Below are 14,798 nucleotides of genomic sequence, written 5' to 3'. Positions count from 1 at the left end.
TAAGGAATGTATGTACTGTATATTAATGTTTAAAGCAATGCAACTTCTCAAACATTTTTCATTCCCTCCTTCTCATCTTATCACAGTAAAGATACGGACACACATTAATTAGCACACCATATTTGTCTGTATAATTCATTTAAAAATAAAAATTAAAAAGGTGCATGTTAATAATACTTACTGTGAAAGTCTGTAAAGTATACTGAAGAGTTTGGCTTAGCTGCTTCACCAGGGATTTATTATTGCTCCAGATATAAAGCCCTTGCTTTTTGGGCACTGTACTGTTCAGCTGCCTTGCATCTACATGTGAGTCTCAACAAATCAGCCAAACAGACCAGCCTACCAAAGAGGCAGTTCAAATATAAAATTCAACATATCAGCATTACATCTATGTAACAGCTTTTGGAGAAAAGTGACATAATCAGATAACAGATCCACTGAATATAATGTGCGAATGACTTGGTTTTCCTAGTTTGTTACACTATACTAATCTACTTGTTTGTTTTGTATTCAGTTCCATTTGTGAATGTCAAAGAAAAGAATATAAATACTGTAGCTGCTTAAATCGAGGTAAAGCTATTTGACTTGAAAGAGTTTTTAAAAGATAAATTGATGCCCTTCACTCAAGTCACGTTGGTTGCTGATAGGTTATGTCTGTGAATTTAACAAAGACAACATAGTTCAATTAGCGAAGACTCTTATCGATGAAATTGACCATCTCATTTGCACCACACACAAACAGTGGCCTACTGAAGCTTCATCAATGCACTATTTGAGCAGATGTCTTTATGGCACACTCACTAAGCATTAGTGTTTGTTTCATTATGCAAATGTTCAGTAAAGAAATGCTTAAGGATAAATAAAAACATTTAAAATAGGGAGGCATAGCAACATACCACTATTTTTAAAGTCTGTTCTTCTGTTCTCCTCTGCATAATCTGTTTCATATATGTTTTCTTAAATGCAAGTGTGATGAGCTGTAAATATAAAATACAGTAGTAAGGCTGTAAGTGGGTGAAAATACTGATTACCAACCAGAAGACACTAATTTTGAAATGAATAATACCACATTCTGGATAGATGAGCCAAGGAAAATCCTTACAGTGACTAGGGATACAAAAATAATTTGATCCTTGTGGAATACAGAACCATGACCTTTCTAAAGCCGTGACTTTTTGTCTTGTCTTCTTACTGCTGATACTGTAAACAGCAATATTTATATTTGAAACTCTTGCACTGATGTGCCTTTGCATAATGATATACTGTCCAACAACAGCTTTCCAGCACAAGAGCTTGACAGTTATCCATTTAATGACCTCTGCAGCCATCAGATGTTATCCTCTTTATATATTTATCCAGGAGCTGTGGATATAGTTAAATATGTATAATTTCTAATAATATCATTCTGCCTAATGATAACCCATGAAAAGATCAAGGTGATTGGTATCCATGAAACAATTATTGAAAAAGAACACCTTTATCATAAAAGTAAAAGTCTTGCCATAATTTATTTCCTGCTGTTTTAACTTGTGATTAAATACAGCTTTTATTAAACAACCCTTTTGTGGTGAAATGAGTGTCCAAGGTGTTCTTCTCACACATCATTCTTTATATACTTTTGTATTAGTATTCATAATCTTCCAGCTTGTTAAGTAGTACATGATTCCCTCTGAAAGCTATAAATGTATAGTTATATGATACCAAATCTGTACTTATCTATAGTACAGACAAACATTTCTTAAATTAAACATTACAATGATTTCACCCATTTCAATGCTGTTCAAAAAGGCCTAATATTTTAGAGTCCAAAATAACTTAATATTAATATTAGAATTAATTGTGTTAGCATCAAAGCATATGGCACACAAGTGCATTTTTTTAGAGTTCACGGCATGCACATTGACCTAAATTGGAGCAATCTTTTGTTGCTCCAGGCAGTGAACTGTTTTATCTGACCATGGGGTCAATGGGATCACATTAAAAGTTAACATTTTATTACATTAAAATACATTGTTTAGAATTAATGAAACACAAATTAACTTTTTGGTGAGCTTTTGAAATGCGACCTTAATAAGATAGAGTTCACACCATTATAAGTAGTGCAAATAATGTGCATTTTATCTAGAAAATTAATGGTTGTATTCCTTTTCATGGGACGTGCAAGGAAATTTTTTATTAGCTGTATTATAACAACAGATAAATACCTTGTTACTTGGAGAGCTCTGGACTCCACTTTGGTTTAAGTGCAGCATAACCAATATTATTTAATCTAATTCATCATTTACGATCGTTTTCATATGTCTATGCAGTTTAGGTCTTCTTTAATAACTTTTCTTTGAAGTAAAATTATAAAGGTATAAAAACACCATCAGGAGTATCTTTACCATAAACTAGTCTTGAAAATTGACAGTTCGTCTTAAGATGGTGAACCAAAGAAACCACATTTGTTTTTAGACATGCTGACATAGCCTGACTCAGGAAATTGACAGGACATTGAAACAGAACTTAATAAGCTGAAGATATGATGATTACTACATAAGCCGCTATTATCTTTGTCATTGTAAAACTAATGCAACTGGGAAAAACTAAGGTTGCTGCTGGAAGAGGTGTTAGTGGGCCCGACAAGGGCACTCATCCTGCAGTCCATGTGAGTCCTAATGCCCCAGTATAGTGACAGGGACACTATTCTATAAAATGGCGCCGGCCTTGGAATAAGACGTAAAACTGAGGTCCTGACTCTCTGTGGTCATTAAAAATGACAGGGTGTTTTTAATTTAAAAGAGTAGGGATGTAACCCTAATCATGGCCTCCTAATAATCCTCATCTATGAATTGGCTTCATTACTCTGTTCTCCTCCCCACTAATAGCTGATGTGTGGTAAGCGTTCTGGTGCACTATGGCTGCTGTCGCATCATCCAGGTTGGTGCTGCACATTGGTGGTGTTGGAGGGGAGTCCCCATTACCTGTAAAGCGCTTTGAATGGAGTGTCCAGAAAAGCTCTATATAAGTGTAAGCAATTATTATTATTATTATTATAATGCAACCCTGAGGAGAGTTAACTTGTGTAATGAACTGTATTTTCTAACTTTTCTGTTGCGTTATGTCTATTTCTGGCATTGCTGCTTTTGGTAAAATGTTATTAGGAAAGCAGCCTTCATTGTCTTTCTGGATTCATTCATGTGTCATTTCAACTTACATAAAAAAAACAAGTAATAGACAAAGAGAGCCTTAAAATAATTATGCAAAGTACAAGTTAGGTCTTTTATGCGATAGTGTCATGCCCAGGCTGGAACCGAGTCCTGATGTTGCCAGGGAAAACCCAAACATTCACAGGAGTTCCAGGCTCTCCACTGGGCCTATGCAAATGAGGTTGGGAAGCCTCTCAATGAGACCATATATCTTCCAATCTGGCCATCAATCAACGTCCCAGTCCTTAATAAGCTGCCTATTTAGCTCTGCTTTGTCAGTGCTCTACAGAGCTACATAGTGTCCATAAAAGCATACGCTTCACTCTTCGCTCACTAATAATTTTAAATTTTCTGAATAATTCTCCACTAACTTTTCAGGAACATCGAATCAGCAGAAGTATATTTTTTTCCATGTCTGCCACTTCATTCTATTTTCCTTCACTAGCCATTCCGTTTTTTCACAGCTGTCTTTTCCAGGGCTTCAGCTTGCCAGCTCTCTCCAGTGTATTTTTCCACTGGAAGCCTCACCTCAGCCTGACAGCTATTCCTTGTTTCCCTGGTCTGAGCTTTATCACTCCAGTACTCTTGCTGCTTTAAAACAGCCTTTCTCACACTGGAGCAATCCAAGACTATCCATCTGCCTGCACCAGCTCTTTCCAGTTAACACTCTCAAAGCCACTCTCTGCCTCTCTGGAAAAACCCGATGTACGGTAACTCCCTGAGATATGCACTTCGGCTTCAGCCAATCATAGTACTACAGCTCTGTCCAACAGCAGCAACCAAACAGAAAAGTACTTCCTATAGGGCATTTACACAGTGATTAATGAACAAGCAAAATTTCAAAACCATAGTCCCTGAAATATGATGGTTTTGGCTAGATTGCTGTTTTGGTCTTTCAAAATCTAATGATTCAACTTAATGAATCATTAGAGCATAATGAACTCAGTTCTTTTTCTAAATTTAATGTGGTATTTTCTAAACTGTATGTCAATTTGTAACATTTTAGCTGTTGTTCCAGCTAAACAGCTATTTTATTCTGTTCTTTCAGAAGTTTACCTTAACAGGAGACCAAATTAACAGAACAACTAAAGAGCACTTAAACTTGTTCTGTGTTTCTTTTCCATTCTTGTAGATGATTGATCCAAAACAGAAAAAGGTTGAAGTGGCACAAGAAGCACTTGCAAAAGCCCAACGGAAGCTAAAAGAAAAACAGAAAAATCTGGCAAAGGTAAGATTGAAGGCTAACCAGAAAAGTTTGTGAAGCCCATACTGTAGGTTGGTCAGCGTTTTCATTCGTTCTCAGGCCTAAAATGTAATTAAATCTTCATGAAAGTCTTAATGAAAATGAAGATAACCTGATTATATATATAACTCAAGGACATAAGATATATCTGCATTATTTAATTAACAAAATGATCAAGCAGTAAATAACAGAGTTGAATAAGTATGCAAACCCCTAGCTTCGGTAACTGGTAGTACTGTAGCAATGACTTCAACAGCATATTTCCTGTAATCGTTTGTCAGTCACTCACATCAGTGAGTTTTGGACCTTGGATTTTTCCTTATAGTGTTGCTTTCAGATGGTGACATTTGAGGGTTTCCTTGTTAGAACAGCTTGCTTCAGTGCCTGCCATAACATTAACCGTATGTGTGGTAATCGTGATGGGAATATAACATGCAAATATTCCCCTTTTTACAGTAAAAGGAAACAAATAATTTATTGTCTTAGGGAAGGAGACATTCCCTACAATACTGAACTTTAAACATGATCCTAGAATGTGTTTGAGTTTTTATTATACCAAAAACTATACAATTTGCTTCATTGAGTCAGCTTCATGATTTTTAAATCCTATGATATTCAAGGATAAGATCAAAAGATCCAATTCCTAATCTAAAGTAGGCCATTGTTTTTTTTTAATTGACAAGAATATCTCCCCTGGAACAGATATGTTTAGAGCCTTGCATCACTATATTTTGAACCTCATGATGATTGGTAGGCAATATTTTAGACTGGCTGTAGGGTAAACTGTAAGTTTCCTCGGCTCAGTAACATGACATACTGTAGCACTTGCTCAGGACTCCAAAAGCTACACATTTCAGTGTTATTGCTTTTTGAAGGCACTGAGCCTTTTCTTAGTTTTCTATATAATTCTATATATAATCTAAAGTACTACTAAACAGTAAATGATATATACTGTATCTACAAGAAATCTCCCAGTGATATTCATCAAGTTCAATTTAAAAAATAACTTAACAAAACACTACATTCCCCTGCCTCTCTGTCTCCACCCTGTCATCTGCTAGCAGTTGTCATTTTGGATTGAAATCATTGAGGTGTTTGACAGAACAAAGATTCTTTAATGTGCAACACTTCAAACAAACTAACACAATAAAGGCCAGAGCTTTGGGAGACTCTTTGTCAGCAGTATATGTGCCTTTCATTTCTTTCATTGTTGACTGTACTGTTTTACAGATTGAGGAGCACCGTCTTTCTGTAGAACAGAACTACAATGCAAGTGTCACTGAAAAGGAAGAGCTGGGGAAAAGAAAAGCACTAACCACACTACGGTTGCAAAGGGCCTCCATTTTAGTTTCTGCACTCGCAGATGAAAAGGTAAAGCCATGAGTCATACAAATTAATAATTGAAAATGTTATTTAGAGTTTAAGATATACTGTAAAAAATGCAAAACAATACAATAAGCCCTTTTAAATATGCTATATTTTTTATTTTCTTTAAAACAGTGTGAGGTTTAATACAATTTCTGCATAAAATGGAGTGGGTGTTTTTTTTTGTAGATTTAAAAACTTTGCAAACAACAAAACACAGAACATTTTTGGTGTGACTGATCAATAAGGTGTCATCTCACCTAAAAAAACATTATATTATTTAATAATAGTAATATTAGTTTCCATACACATTTTCCTGTCTCCCTCGTACAGCAAGTATTACACCTTATGTTAGTCAGCTAAGATGAAGTTTTTTACAAGTTGTAATTTCTGACAACAGTAGCAGTAATCCCACAGCTCACCTCTACAGCGAAGGACACAAGACAATACCGCAGGCAGGATGAGATACCAGTCTGTTGCAGAGCACACACAAACACACAAACAATTTAGAAACATCAGTTTACTTAATGAGCACATTTTAAAAGGTGGGAGGACACCAGAACACACCGAAAATGAGTCAAAACAGGGGGAACTTGTAATCGCCACATACAGTAGTAGCAACCCCAGGTTGAAAGTGAGCCCAGGACCCAAGAGCTGTTAGGTAGCAGGTTTAGCTGCCATAAATAATTCATACGCATTTATCAATGATTCAGAACCTACTGTACATTCTAAACATGTGTGATACTGGCCAATCTGGACTTGAAAGAAGATATGACTGAAGGAATATTTTCATTTTGGGAGGGACTTCTTTAATCAACTTTTAAAAAACATAATACATTCTCTTTGTAAATTGTAAAATGCATGAGAATAATGAAAAAAAATTAAATTTCTGGCCTGACCTGGAAAAACCAAAATATCAAAATAATACAGAAAAACATGGGATGCTTTAATCAAAGGTAATGAGGTATTTAAAATAATAAGAAAGACGTGCTTAACAATAATTTGTTTTTCAGGATCGCTGGAAGGACTCTGTCAGTGAGCTGGAGAATAAGCTGCAGGACATAGTTGGTGATGTCATGGTCTCAGCTGCATGTGTGACATACTGTGGAGCCTTCACTGCAGGGTATCGCAGGACGATGGTGGAAAAGTGGCTAGGATTCTGCACTGCAGTGGCCATACCTGTGTCTCCTAAATATACACTTACAACAGCCATGGCTGAGAAAAATCAGGTAGCTTTCTGCATAGTGTGTTAAAGGGGAAATCTGGTGCAGGTGGAAAACATACAAACGCCATGCAGATACTGTAGCACCCCAGGGCCAGAATTGAACACAGGTCCCCAGTGCAACGAGGTGGCAATGATAACCACTGCTAACGTGCCCCCTTCATAATTAATTAATTATAATTATTATTGCTTACACTTATATAGCGCTTTACAGGTAATGGGGACTCCCCTCCACCACCACCAATGTGCAGCATCCACCTGGATGATGCGACGGCAGCCATAGTGCGCCAGAACGCTCACCACACATCAGATATAGGTGGGGAGGAGAGCAGAGTAATGAAGCCAATTGATAGATGGGGATTATTAGGAGGCCATGATTGGTAAGGGCCAATGGGAAATTTAGCCAGGAGGTTACACCCCTACTCTTTTCGAGAAACACCCTGGGATTTTTAATGACCGCAGAGAGTCAGGACCTCAGTTTTACGTCTCATCCAAAGGACGGCACCTGTTTACAGTATAGTGTCCCCATCACTATACTGGGGCATTAGAACCCCCTGCTGGCCCCACTAACACTTCTTCCAACAGCAACCTTAGATTTTCCCAGGAGGTCTCCCATCCAGGTACTGACCAGGCTCAGACCTGCTTAGCTTCAGTGGGTTGCCAGTTGTGAGTTGCAGGGTGATATGGCTGCTGGCTTAATAGATTAATGGATTAATGGATTCATACTGTTAAATCAGCAGTTAAAACATTCAAGGACGGAGGAGCCAATATTTGTGAATGAGCACTATTTTTAACTAGTTCTGAGATTACTTTTGCCTTACTGTTTTTCACCATCCAGCTAGTGTTTCGATGTGGACCTTTCAGTAAGTCCACAGACACTGCATGCATGCACATCATAAGTTGTGGTACGTACTGAAGGTATCTGTATGTACTAAGACAATAGATTGTTGAAGTTGGCAGTGGGGCATGAAAATGAAATCTGGAACATACCAAGACATTACAACCTAATATATTTCAAATTGCAGCTTGGTAAAGTTCTTAGTTTACCACCTAATTTCATTGATTAGGATGCAAGAAAACTCAATGTTGATTCTGAGTCCCTATCAGAAAGCTGCCTATTCCTGCTTAGGCTTTAGGCAACCCAGAGCTGGGTAGCATTGGAGGTATGGTAGGACTGCCTTGCCAGTACACTGGTCCATTGCAAACACACAAACACAGGGCACAGTTTAACCTAATCAGCATTGCATTGATAGGTGGTAGGAAATTGCAGCATGAGAATACTAAAAGTATAAATTCACTGTGAGCAGCTAAACTGGTGTGATAATCAAGGGGTCACCCACACGGGAACTTTCTTGAAAATATTTGACTTAAAGGCAATGTCTTGTTACTGTGCATAATAGACTGTCTTATCTATCCTTGTCTGTACCTCCTGTTTGGTTTTTGATGACAGAAAGGAAGACTAACTGCCCATGGCTTGTCACTTTTAGGCCTCCCTGCTTTGGCAGAATTCATTTGCATGCGAGGACAAGAACAAGGTTCAAGGAAAGATTAAATAAATGCATAATGTACAGTAGCAATGTATCATCGCTTTAACATTTTACTTTTGCCCCTAAAATTCCAGGTTTTCCATGGCCTGCACAAGTAAAGTATGATTGTATGCATGCAAAAGGTTCCTTGTGTCATTTAAGGGACAACAGTCAAATTAATTGACACCGCTTATCATTCTAGTACTGGTATTGGTGGTTCTGTAAAGGGAAGCTTTAGAAGTTAAATTTATTCAATGTACTGTATATTCTGCAGTAGTTCTGATACTGCAAAATAGGAAATGAATATTAATGTTGAACTACACCTTTGACTGCATTGTTTATATGAATTCACAAAGGTTAATCTATGCCGTTTAACATTAATGTATTTGCATTATATAATAACACACATGGGAATTAGGATCTGTTCTTCTATGTGCTTCAGTGCAAGTTTTGAGACGCTTGGTATTACACTGTACATTTGCTTTTAGTGTTCAAGATAAAAACCTTGAAAATAAGCAGTATACAGTAAATATATGAAACCCTCTAATGAGAAATCAAAATGCTGACACTATGGCTAATCATTTGAAAACTTGTTTTTTTCCCAGGGACATAAACAATATCTCAGATCAATCTTGCACAGGCTTTCCATTCCACGTGATACACTAAAAGATAACTATCTTGCCTAATGGTTTTTAATTCAGTTTCACAATTTTAAGAATGCCTTGCTCCTCTGTTTAAAGTTGTCATTGAAGTATCACAATTTAGAAGTCATTGTCTCTGTTGTCATTGTTATAATCAGGTTAGAGACTGGCAGAACAAAGGATTACCTCCTGACCAGAACTCCACAGAGAATGCTATCATAATGCAGAATGGGACCCGCTGGCCCCTCCTTATTGATCCTCAAGGCCAAGCCAAAAAATGGATCTGCTGCACTGAGGGAGACAAGCTGCGAAAAGTATTTGCTTCTGACTCCAACTACATGAAAACTGTAGAGAATGCAATTCAATTAGGTGAACCTGTTCTTATACAGGTAAGGTAATTTGTTAGTTGGACTTAATATTGCTTCCCATCACGGTGGCAAAAAAGGTGCAACAAAAACCATAAAAACTGAGTTTTAATCTTTGAACACAATGAAAAAACATATAAATATGTTTTGAACTTCACCATTTCAAATGAAAGCACTTTCCACTCTATACAACCTCACAGGAAATGGAATATTCCATTTTCTCTTGAGCATTATGCAAATTCTACACAGGTCACTAGCAACATACCTGGGGGAAGAAGCAAGAATACTACAGTTTTAAGTATAAAAAAAAAATTAAAGCTGAGTATAATGTGTAAAAATGAGTAAAAACTTACTAAGCTGAGTATAATGTGTTATTTCATAAATCTTAAAAGGCCGTACTGCTTATTGCATAACTTACAATAGACTGCTTCAGCCACACTTTCTAAACTGTTGTGATGAAGAAACAGCAAAAAACATCCAGTCATCCAAGCACCTGTACAAAAGGGTTTAATTTATCCTGAATTGTTTATTTAAATTTTTTTTTATGAATTATGTGCTGCAGTCTTATCAATTGAGTGTACTAAATATGGTAGAAGAATAATTAAGCCTATCGCCACTATTCCAAAATGATTGTTTTAATATTTAATTTTTACAATACCATGCAAATATTATTTTGTTGTGGATACTATAGTAAGTAGAGGACATTTTGATTTAATTTAAAAAATATGTGCAATGTGCAAATGCACTGACCATAATGCACTGACACTTCATTGTCCTAATTAAACTTCAGATCTTAAATACCAGCCCATCTAGTTCATTTGTGTTGTGTGATTGTAGCTAATTGATCTGATGCCTGTTTCAACATGGCTGAGTAACTTGTTCTAGGCTCCCTACCTTCAAATATGGTCAATGACATTTGATTAAATAAGCTTACATGTCCCTGTGAATTGGATTTGCCTTCAGAGAGCATGAACCTGACTATCAGGATTTAAACATTGTTTCATCATAAAAAGACAGGTCAACCCATTGAATCTGATTGCAGTGGATATGTCATTTGCTAAAACTGGATGTGAGTTTGAATACGACTAGAAGTGGAATCTGTCATTGAACAGGCTGACAATGATGAATTTCCATCTCGGATAAGTACCATTTGACCAAATGATTTGTGAATTATTTACACACTTTCTAACATAATAATCAAAAATCTACCTTCAGGCTTCCAGAGTTTTAGATACAATACCAATAAACTAATTTAAGGAGCTAGTTTGGAGATCAAAATAACAATAGAATGTCATAATAGAGCATATGTTTCTCTCCTTTGTTTTCCAAGGATATAGGTGAAGTATTTGACACTGGTCTTCAACCAGTGCTAATGAAGAACATATCACGAGGAGGACAAGACTTTATTAAGATCGGAGACACTGAAATTGAGTACAACCACAGTTTCAGGTAATCCAAAAGCAAAAGTTTTTATTGTTTGTTTTTTTTTACAGCAAAGTTTTTTTTGTTTTGTTGTTTGTCACAGCAGAGCTCTCAGTCGCCTACTATACATAACACCTGCATTAAAGCAATAGTCTGCTGAAAATTAATAGTTTTTTGACAGAATAATAAAATGTTGTTAAGCAAACTAAGGTCAAATTTAACTAACACATCTGGGCTGCGCATCCTACTGGCTTATGTTACAACATTTATAATCAGCAAGATGAATATAACAGTTTGGTTAGTGGTCAAGTAAGGTGTAGCTATGTACTGTATAAATTACCATTTCGTGTTATTTGTCATGCTGCAAGATCTCTTCAACTTGTAATTTGCTTTATAAATATATGAACATGATATCAGAAATACATTCTATGATCAGCAAATTTGTTAAATAAGAAATTTCAGAACTGTAGAACACTACCATTTTTTATTATTCATATTTAAGATGAGGGATGGTGTAAAATATTAATTTGTAATTAACCTAATTACTGCCCTGAACTTCACTGTGATATAATAAATAGATTTTGAGCAACATATCTTGTCTTTCCCTTGTATAATGATACACTTTATTGTTATTGCTTTGACTACAGTTATCTCTTTTCCAGATGTTATTTTTCTACAGAAAAATACAGCTGTTAATGTATTATAATATTTTATCTAATAAATATATAACATTGTTATAGAACTGTTAAAAATCAAATTATGAATAAAATATTTTAGTGGATTAACTCAAGTGAATGCACATTTAATCCCAAGTAATTAATTGCTTCAGCTCAGTGAAGTTTGAGGAAATTTGTTTATACACAGCTCTCTTTAGGTCCCACCACAGCACCTCAATGAGGTTGAGGCCTGGATTTTGAGTTGGCCTTTTCAAAATCCTGATTCTTTTCTTTTTCATTCATTGAGTTATAGATTAACTGGTGTGTTTGGAACATTGTCCTGTTGCATTATCCACTTTCGGCTAGGCTTTACGTTAGACAGATGGTCTCACATTTTCCTCTAGAACGCACTGGTATACAGATTAATTCATGGCGGACTCAATTATTGTGAGGTGTCCAAGTCCTCTGGCTGCAAAGCAGGCCCAAATCATTACCCCTCCAGCACCATGCTTCACAGTTGGTATGAGGTACTTGTGGTGATACGTAGTGTTTGCTTTTCGCTAAACATGTTTTGCATTACAATATGTCCAAGCAACTCCACTTTGGTCTCATCAGTCCAGAGGCCATTGTTCCAGAAGTCTCATGGTTCATTTGGGTGCTGATTTGTAAACCTAAGTCCTGCAGCAATGTTCTTGTTTAGTCTTTTCTCATGAACCCTATTAACAGAGTCCTGTAGATCCCTCAACGTAGCTTTATGGTTCTTTGCAATTTCTAGGAGCATCATACAGTCTGATCAGGGGGTGAATTTGCTGGGACGCCCCACTTCTGGGTAGATTGGCAACCATCTTGAACTTTCTCCATTTGTAAAATATCCTTCTCACTTTGTAAGGATGGACGACTTAATATTGTTTTAAAATGGCTTTATAACACTTCCCATACTGAGGAGCAGCAACAGCTCTTACTCTGTATATCTTTATCTGTATACTGTATATCTTTTGACCTAGGCGTGAATGCTCCAGACCAAACTGACAAAGTTTCTGATTTTATATATAGGTGGAAAGCACTTCCTGATGATCAACTACTGTAATTATGTGCACATGTTTAGCAGCACCTGATTCTAATTACCTTCTTAACTGATATGGAGACAGTAAGGGTACACTTACTCTTGCACATAAGGCTTCTGAATGTTGGCTGATTTTTTGATTAACAAATAATAAAGTAAATTTTGTGTGTTATTTGTCATATTAGGTTAGATTTATCTGCTGTTAGGATTAGGTAGGGACTAGGTGAGTCAGGTATGTCTTAATATGTAAAACCATGTATATATTCTCATAATCCCTTTTAGCGTCTTTTATATCATTTTTATCTGTGCACATCTTCAGAAATTACAGGAATTGTAAAGTTGGTGCATCTCTTTTTATGTCACAGGCTATATCTGACCACTCAGGTGCCAAATCCTCATTTCCTGCCTGCTGTGTGCATTATCGTCAAGCTCATTAACTTCTCAGTGGCATTCGAAGGTCTGCAGGAGCAGCTCCTTTCCAGTGCGGTCTCCCTGCAGAGTCCTGAGCTAGAGCAGCAGCACTGCCAGCTCCTTCAGACCATCACCGCTGACCTTTTCCTTCTGCATGAGCTGGAGAACAGGTCTCTGCTCCTATTGCAGAGGACAGAAGGTAAAGACTCAGAAAGCTGGCTGAGAGAGTGGCTTTATAATAACAGCAGTTATCTCCATGGGTATCAAGTACTGTCATATAACCCAAGTATATTTTAAGGTCAATTTAGTACTTCTAAAACAAAATCATGAACAAATTTTTAACTGCAACCTTAAAAACTTGAACTATACATAATAAAATGCCAATAATTAAAATTTTATACGAACTACACTATTTTTTATTCTCTATGAATCCTGCATGTACATGTATTATTTGTTATGAATTAATTATATGAATGAAAACTTCAAGTATTTGCAAAATAATGGTTATATCAACTTCCTAGAATGCTGAAAAACTACAAATAAATAATTAGCACAAGAAACATCAGCTCTAAGAAAAAACAACAATAAAAGTACAATGAATTAATAGATAACAATATGAAGTATAAGCCTCTACTTTTTCAGGACACATCCTAGATGACCAGGACCTGATTGATAATCTGCAGAACTCAAAAGTCACATCAAAGGAAATTTTAAATCGGATACAAATTGCAGAAGAAACAGAGAAGGAAATAGATAAGGCACGGAAAAAGTACCTTCCTGTAGCCAAGAGGGGGGCAATTCTTTACTTTTTGTTAGCAGATTTGATTCAGATCAATTACATGTATCAGTTTTCTTTGGACTGGTTCAATGAAATGTTCATAAAAGCAATCCAGGATGCTACCCAAGGTCAAGAGTGTCTTATCCATGACCCCTCAGAGCCAGTATCTGGCACCCTGCGCCCTCTCAATGCCCAGAACATGAGGAAACCAGCAATCCAGTCTGAGAGAAGAATGTCTAATAGCAAGGACCTAAATCTACAGCTCTTGATGATGATCGACACATTAACTGAAAATATATACAAGGTAAACTTTAAAGATTTCAGAAGATATCTTCTTTAAAGAAAAAACATAATTCATTTATACTGAGGATAGTACTGTAAGTGAATACTCAAATATACTCAGATTATCAGTGGGTAATCTGGACAGTCATATTCACAATCTCCTTTGACTGCAAATCTCCTTTTTAGAAACTCCCAAGAGCACATTCTCAAAGTTTTGGTGCAATTATTTTTGCTTGCAAGTCTTATATTTTCAGAAGAGACGTGTCATGTAATTTGCCAAACCATATTATACCATACAGAGTCTTGGGAAGCCGAAGCCTACCCAGCAAGCAACAAGTGCATGGCAGGGCAAAAAGGGGACCTTCTTCATCCACCTCTGAAATGTAGCACACAACTGTATAGCAGACGTTATGCGCCTGCAGCTGCAATACAAAAGGGATCAATTGGAGGAGTGAAAAATTAATGCCAATTGAATTGAGTGAGAAATTAGGGAAGCCAAACTATGCCAGCTAAAAGTGTCATTTAGGCAAGATAACACCTCTAATCTTCTAAACAGTACCATGAAATCGTCAATGATCAAGAAGATAGGGTGTAATGTCTGGTGCACGGAAAAGCCTGAAAAGACTATATTTCTCA

General features: G+C 36.5%; 2 protein-coding genes across 6 annotated transcripts in view; one reads left to right on the top strand and one right to left on the bottom strand.

The window, feature by feature from the left end:
- LOC102683494 (dynein axonemal heavy chain 6) overlaps nt 1-14,798 on the top strand; it is a 120,903-nt gene that overhangs the window by 86,916 nt on the left and 19,189 nt on the right. For all 5 annotated transcript variants that reach the window (XM_015345202.2, XM_015345196.2, XM_015345211.2 and 2 more), the window contains 7 exons: nt 4,321-4,416; nt 5,662-5,802; nt 6,810-7,025; nt 9,344-9,574; nt 10,881-10,999; nt 13,057-13,301; nt 13,745-14,184. In XM_015345202.2, the coding sequence (XP_015200688.2) occupies nt 4,321-4,416; nt 5,662-5,802; nt 6,810-7,025; nt 9,344-9,574; nt 10,881-10,999; nt 13,057-13,301; nt 13,745-14,184 (1,488 nt within the window). The remainder of the gene's footprint in view (nt 1-4,320; nt 4,417-5,661; nt 5,803-6,809; nt 7,026-9,343; nt 9,575-10,880; nt 11,000-13,056; nt 13,302-13,744; nt 14,185-14,798) is intronic.
- LOC107077127 (leucine-rich repeat-containing protein 15) overlaps nt 1-14,798 on the bottom strand; it is a 28,866-nt gene that overhangs the window by 4,329 nt on the left and 9,739 nt on the right. The window contains exons 3-4 of the mRNA XM_015345225.2: nt 897-977; nt 182-339 (exon numbers count right to left, since the gene is read on the bottom strand). The gene's annotated coding sequence lies outside the window, so the exon portion shown is untranslated. The remainder of the gene's footprint in view (nt 1-181; nt 340-896; nt 978-14,798) is intronic.

This window comes from Lepisosteus oculatus, chromosome 2 (genome assembly GCF_040954835.1).
Source record: "Lepisosteus oculatus isolate fLepOcu1 chromosome 2, fLepOcu1.hap2, whole genome shotgun sequence".
Classification (NCBI taxonomy): domain Eukaryota; kingdom Metazoa; phylum Chordata; class Actinopteri; order Semionotiformes; family Lepisosteidae; genus Lepisosteus; species Lepisosteus oculatus.
The sequence above is the reverse complement of the archived record's forward strand: the minus strand, read 5'-3'. Positions and strand labels throughout refer to the sequence as shown.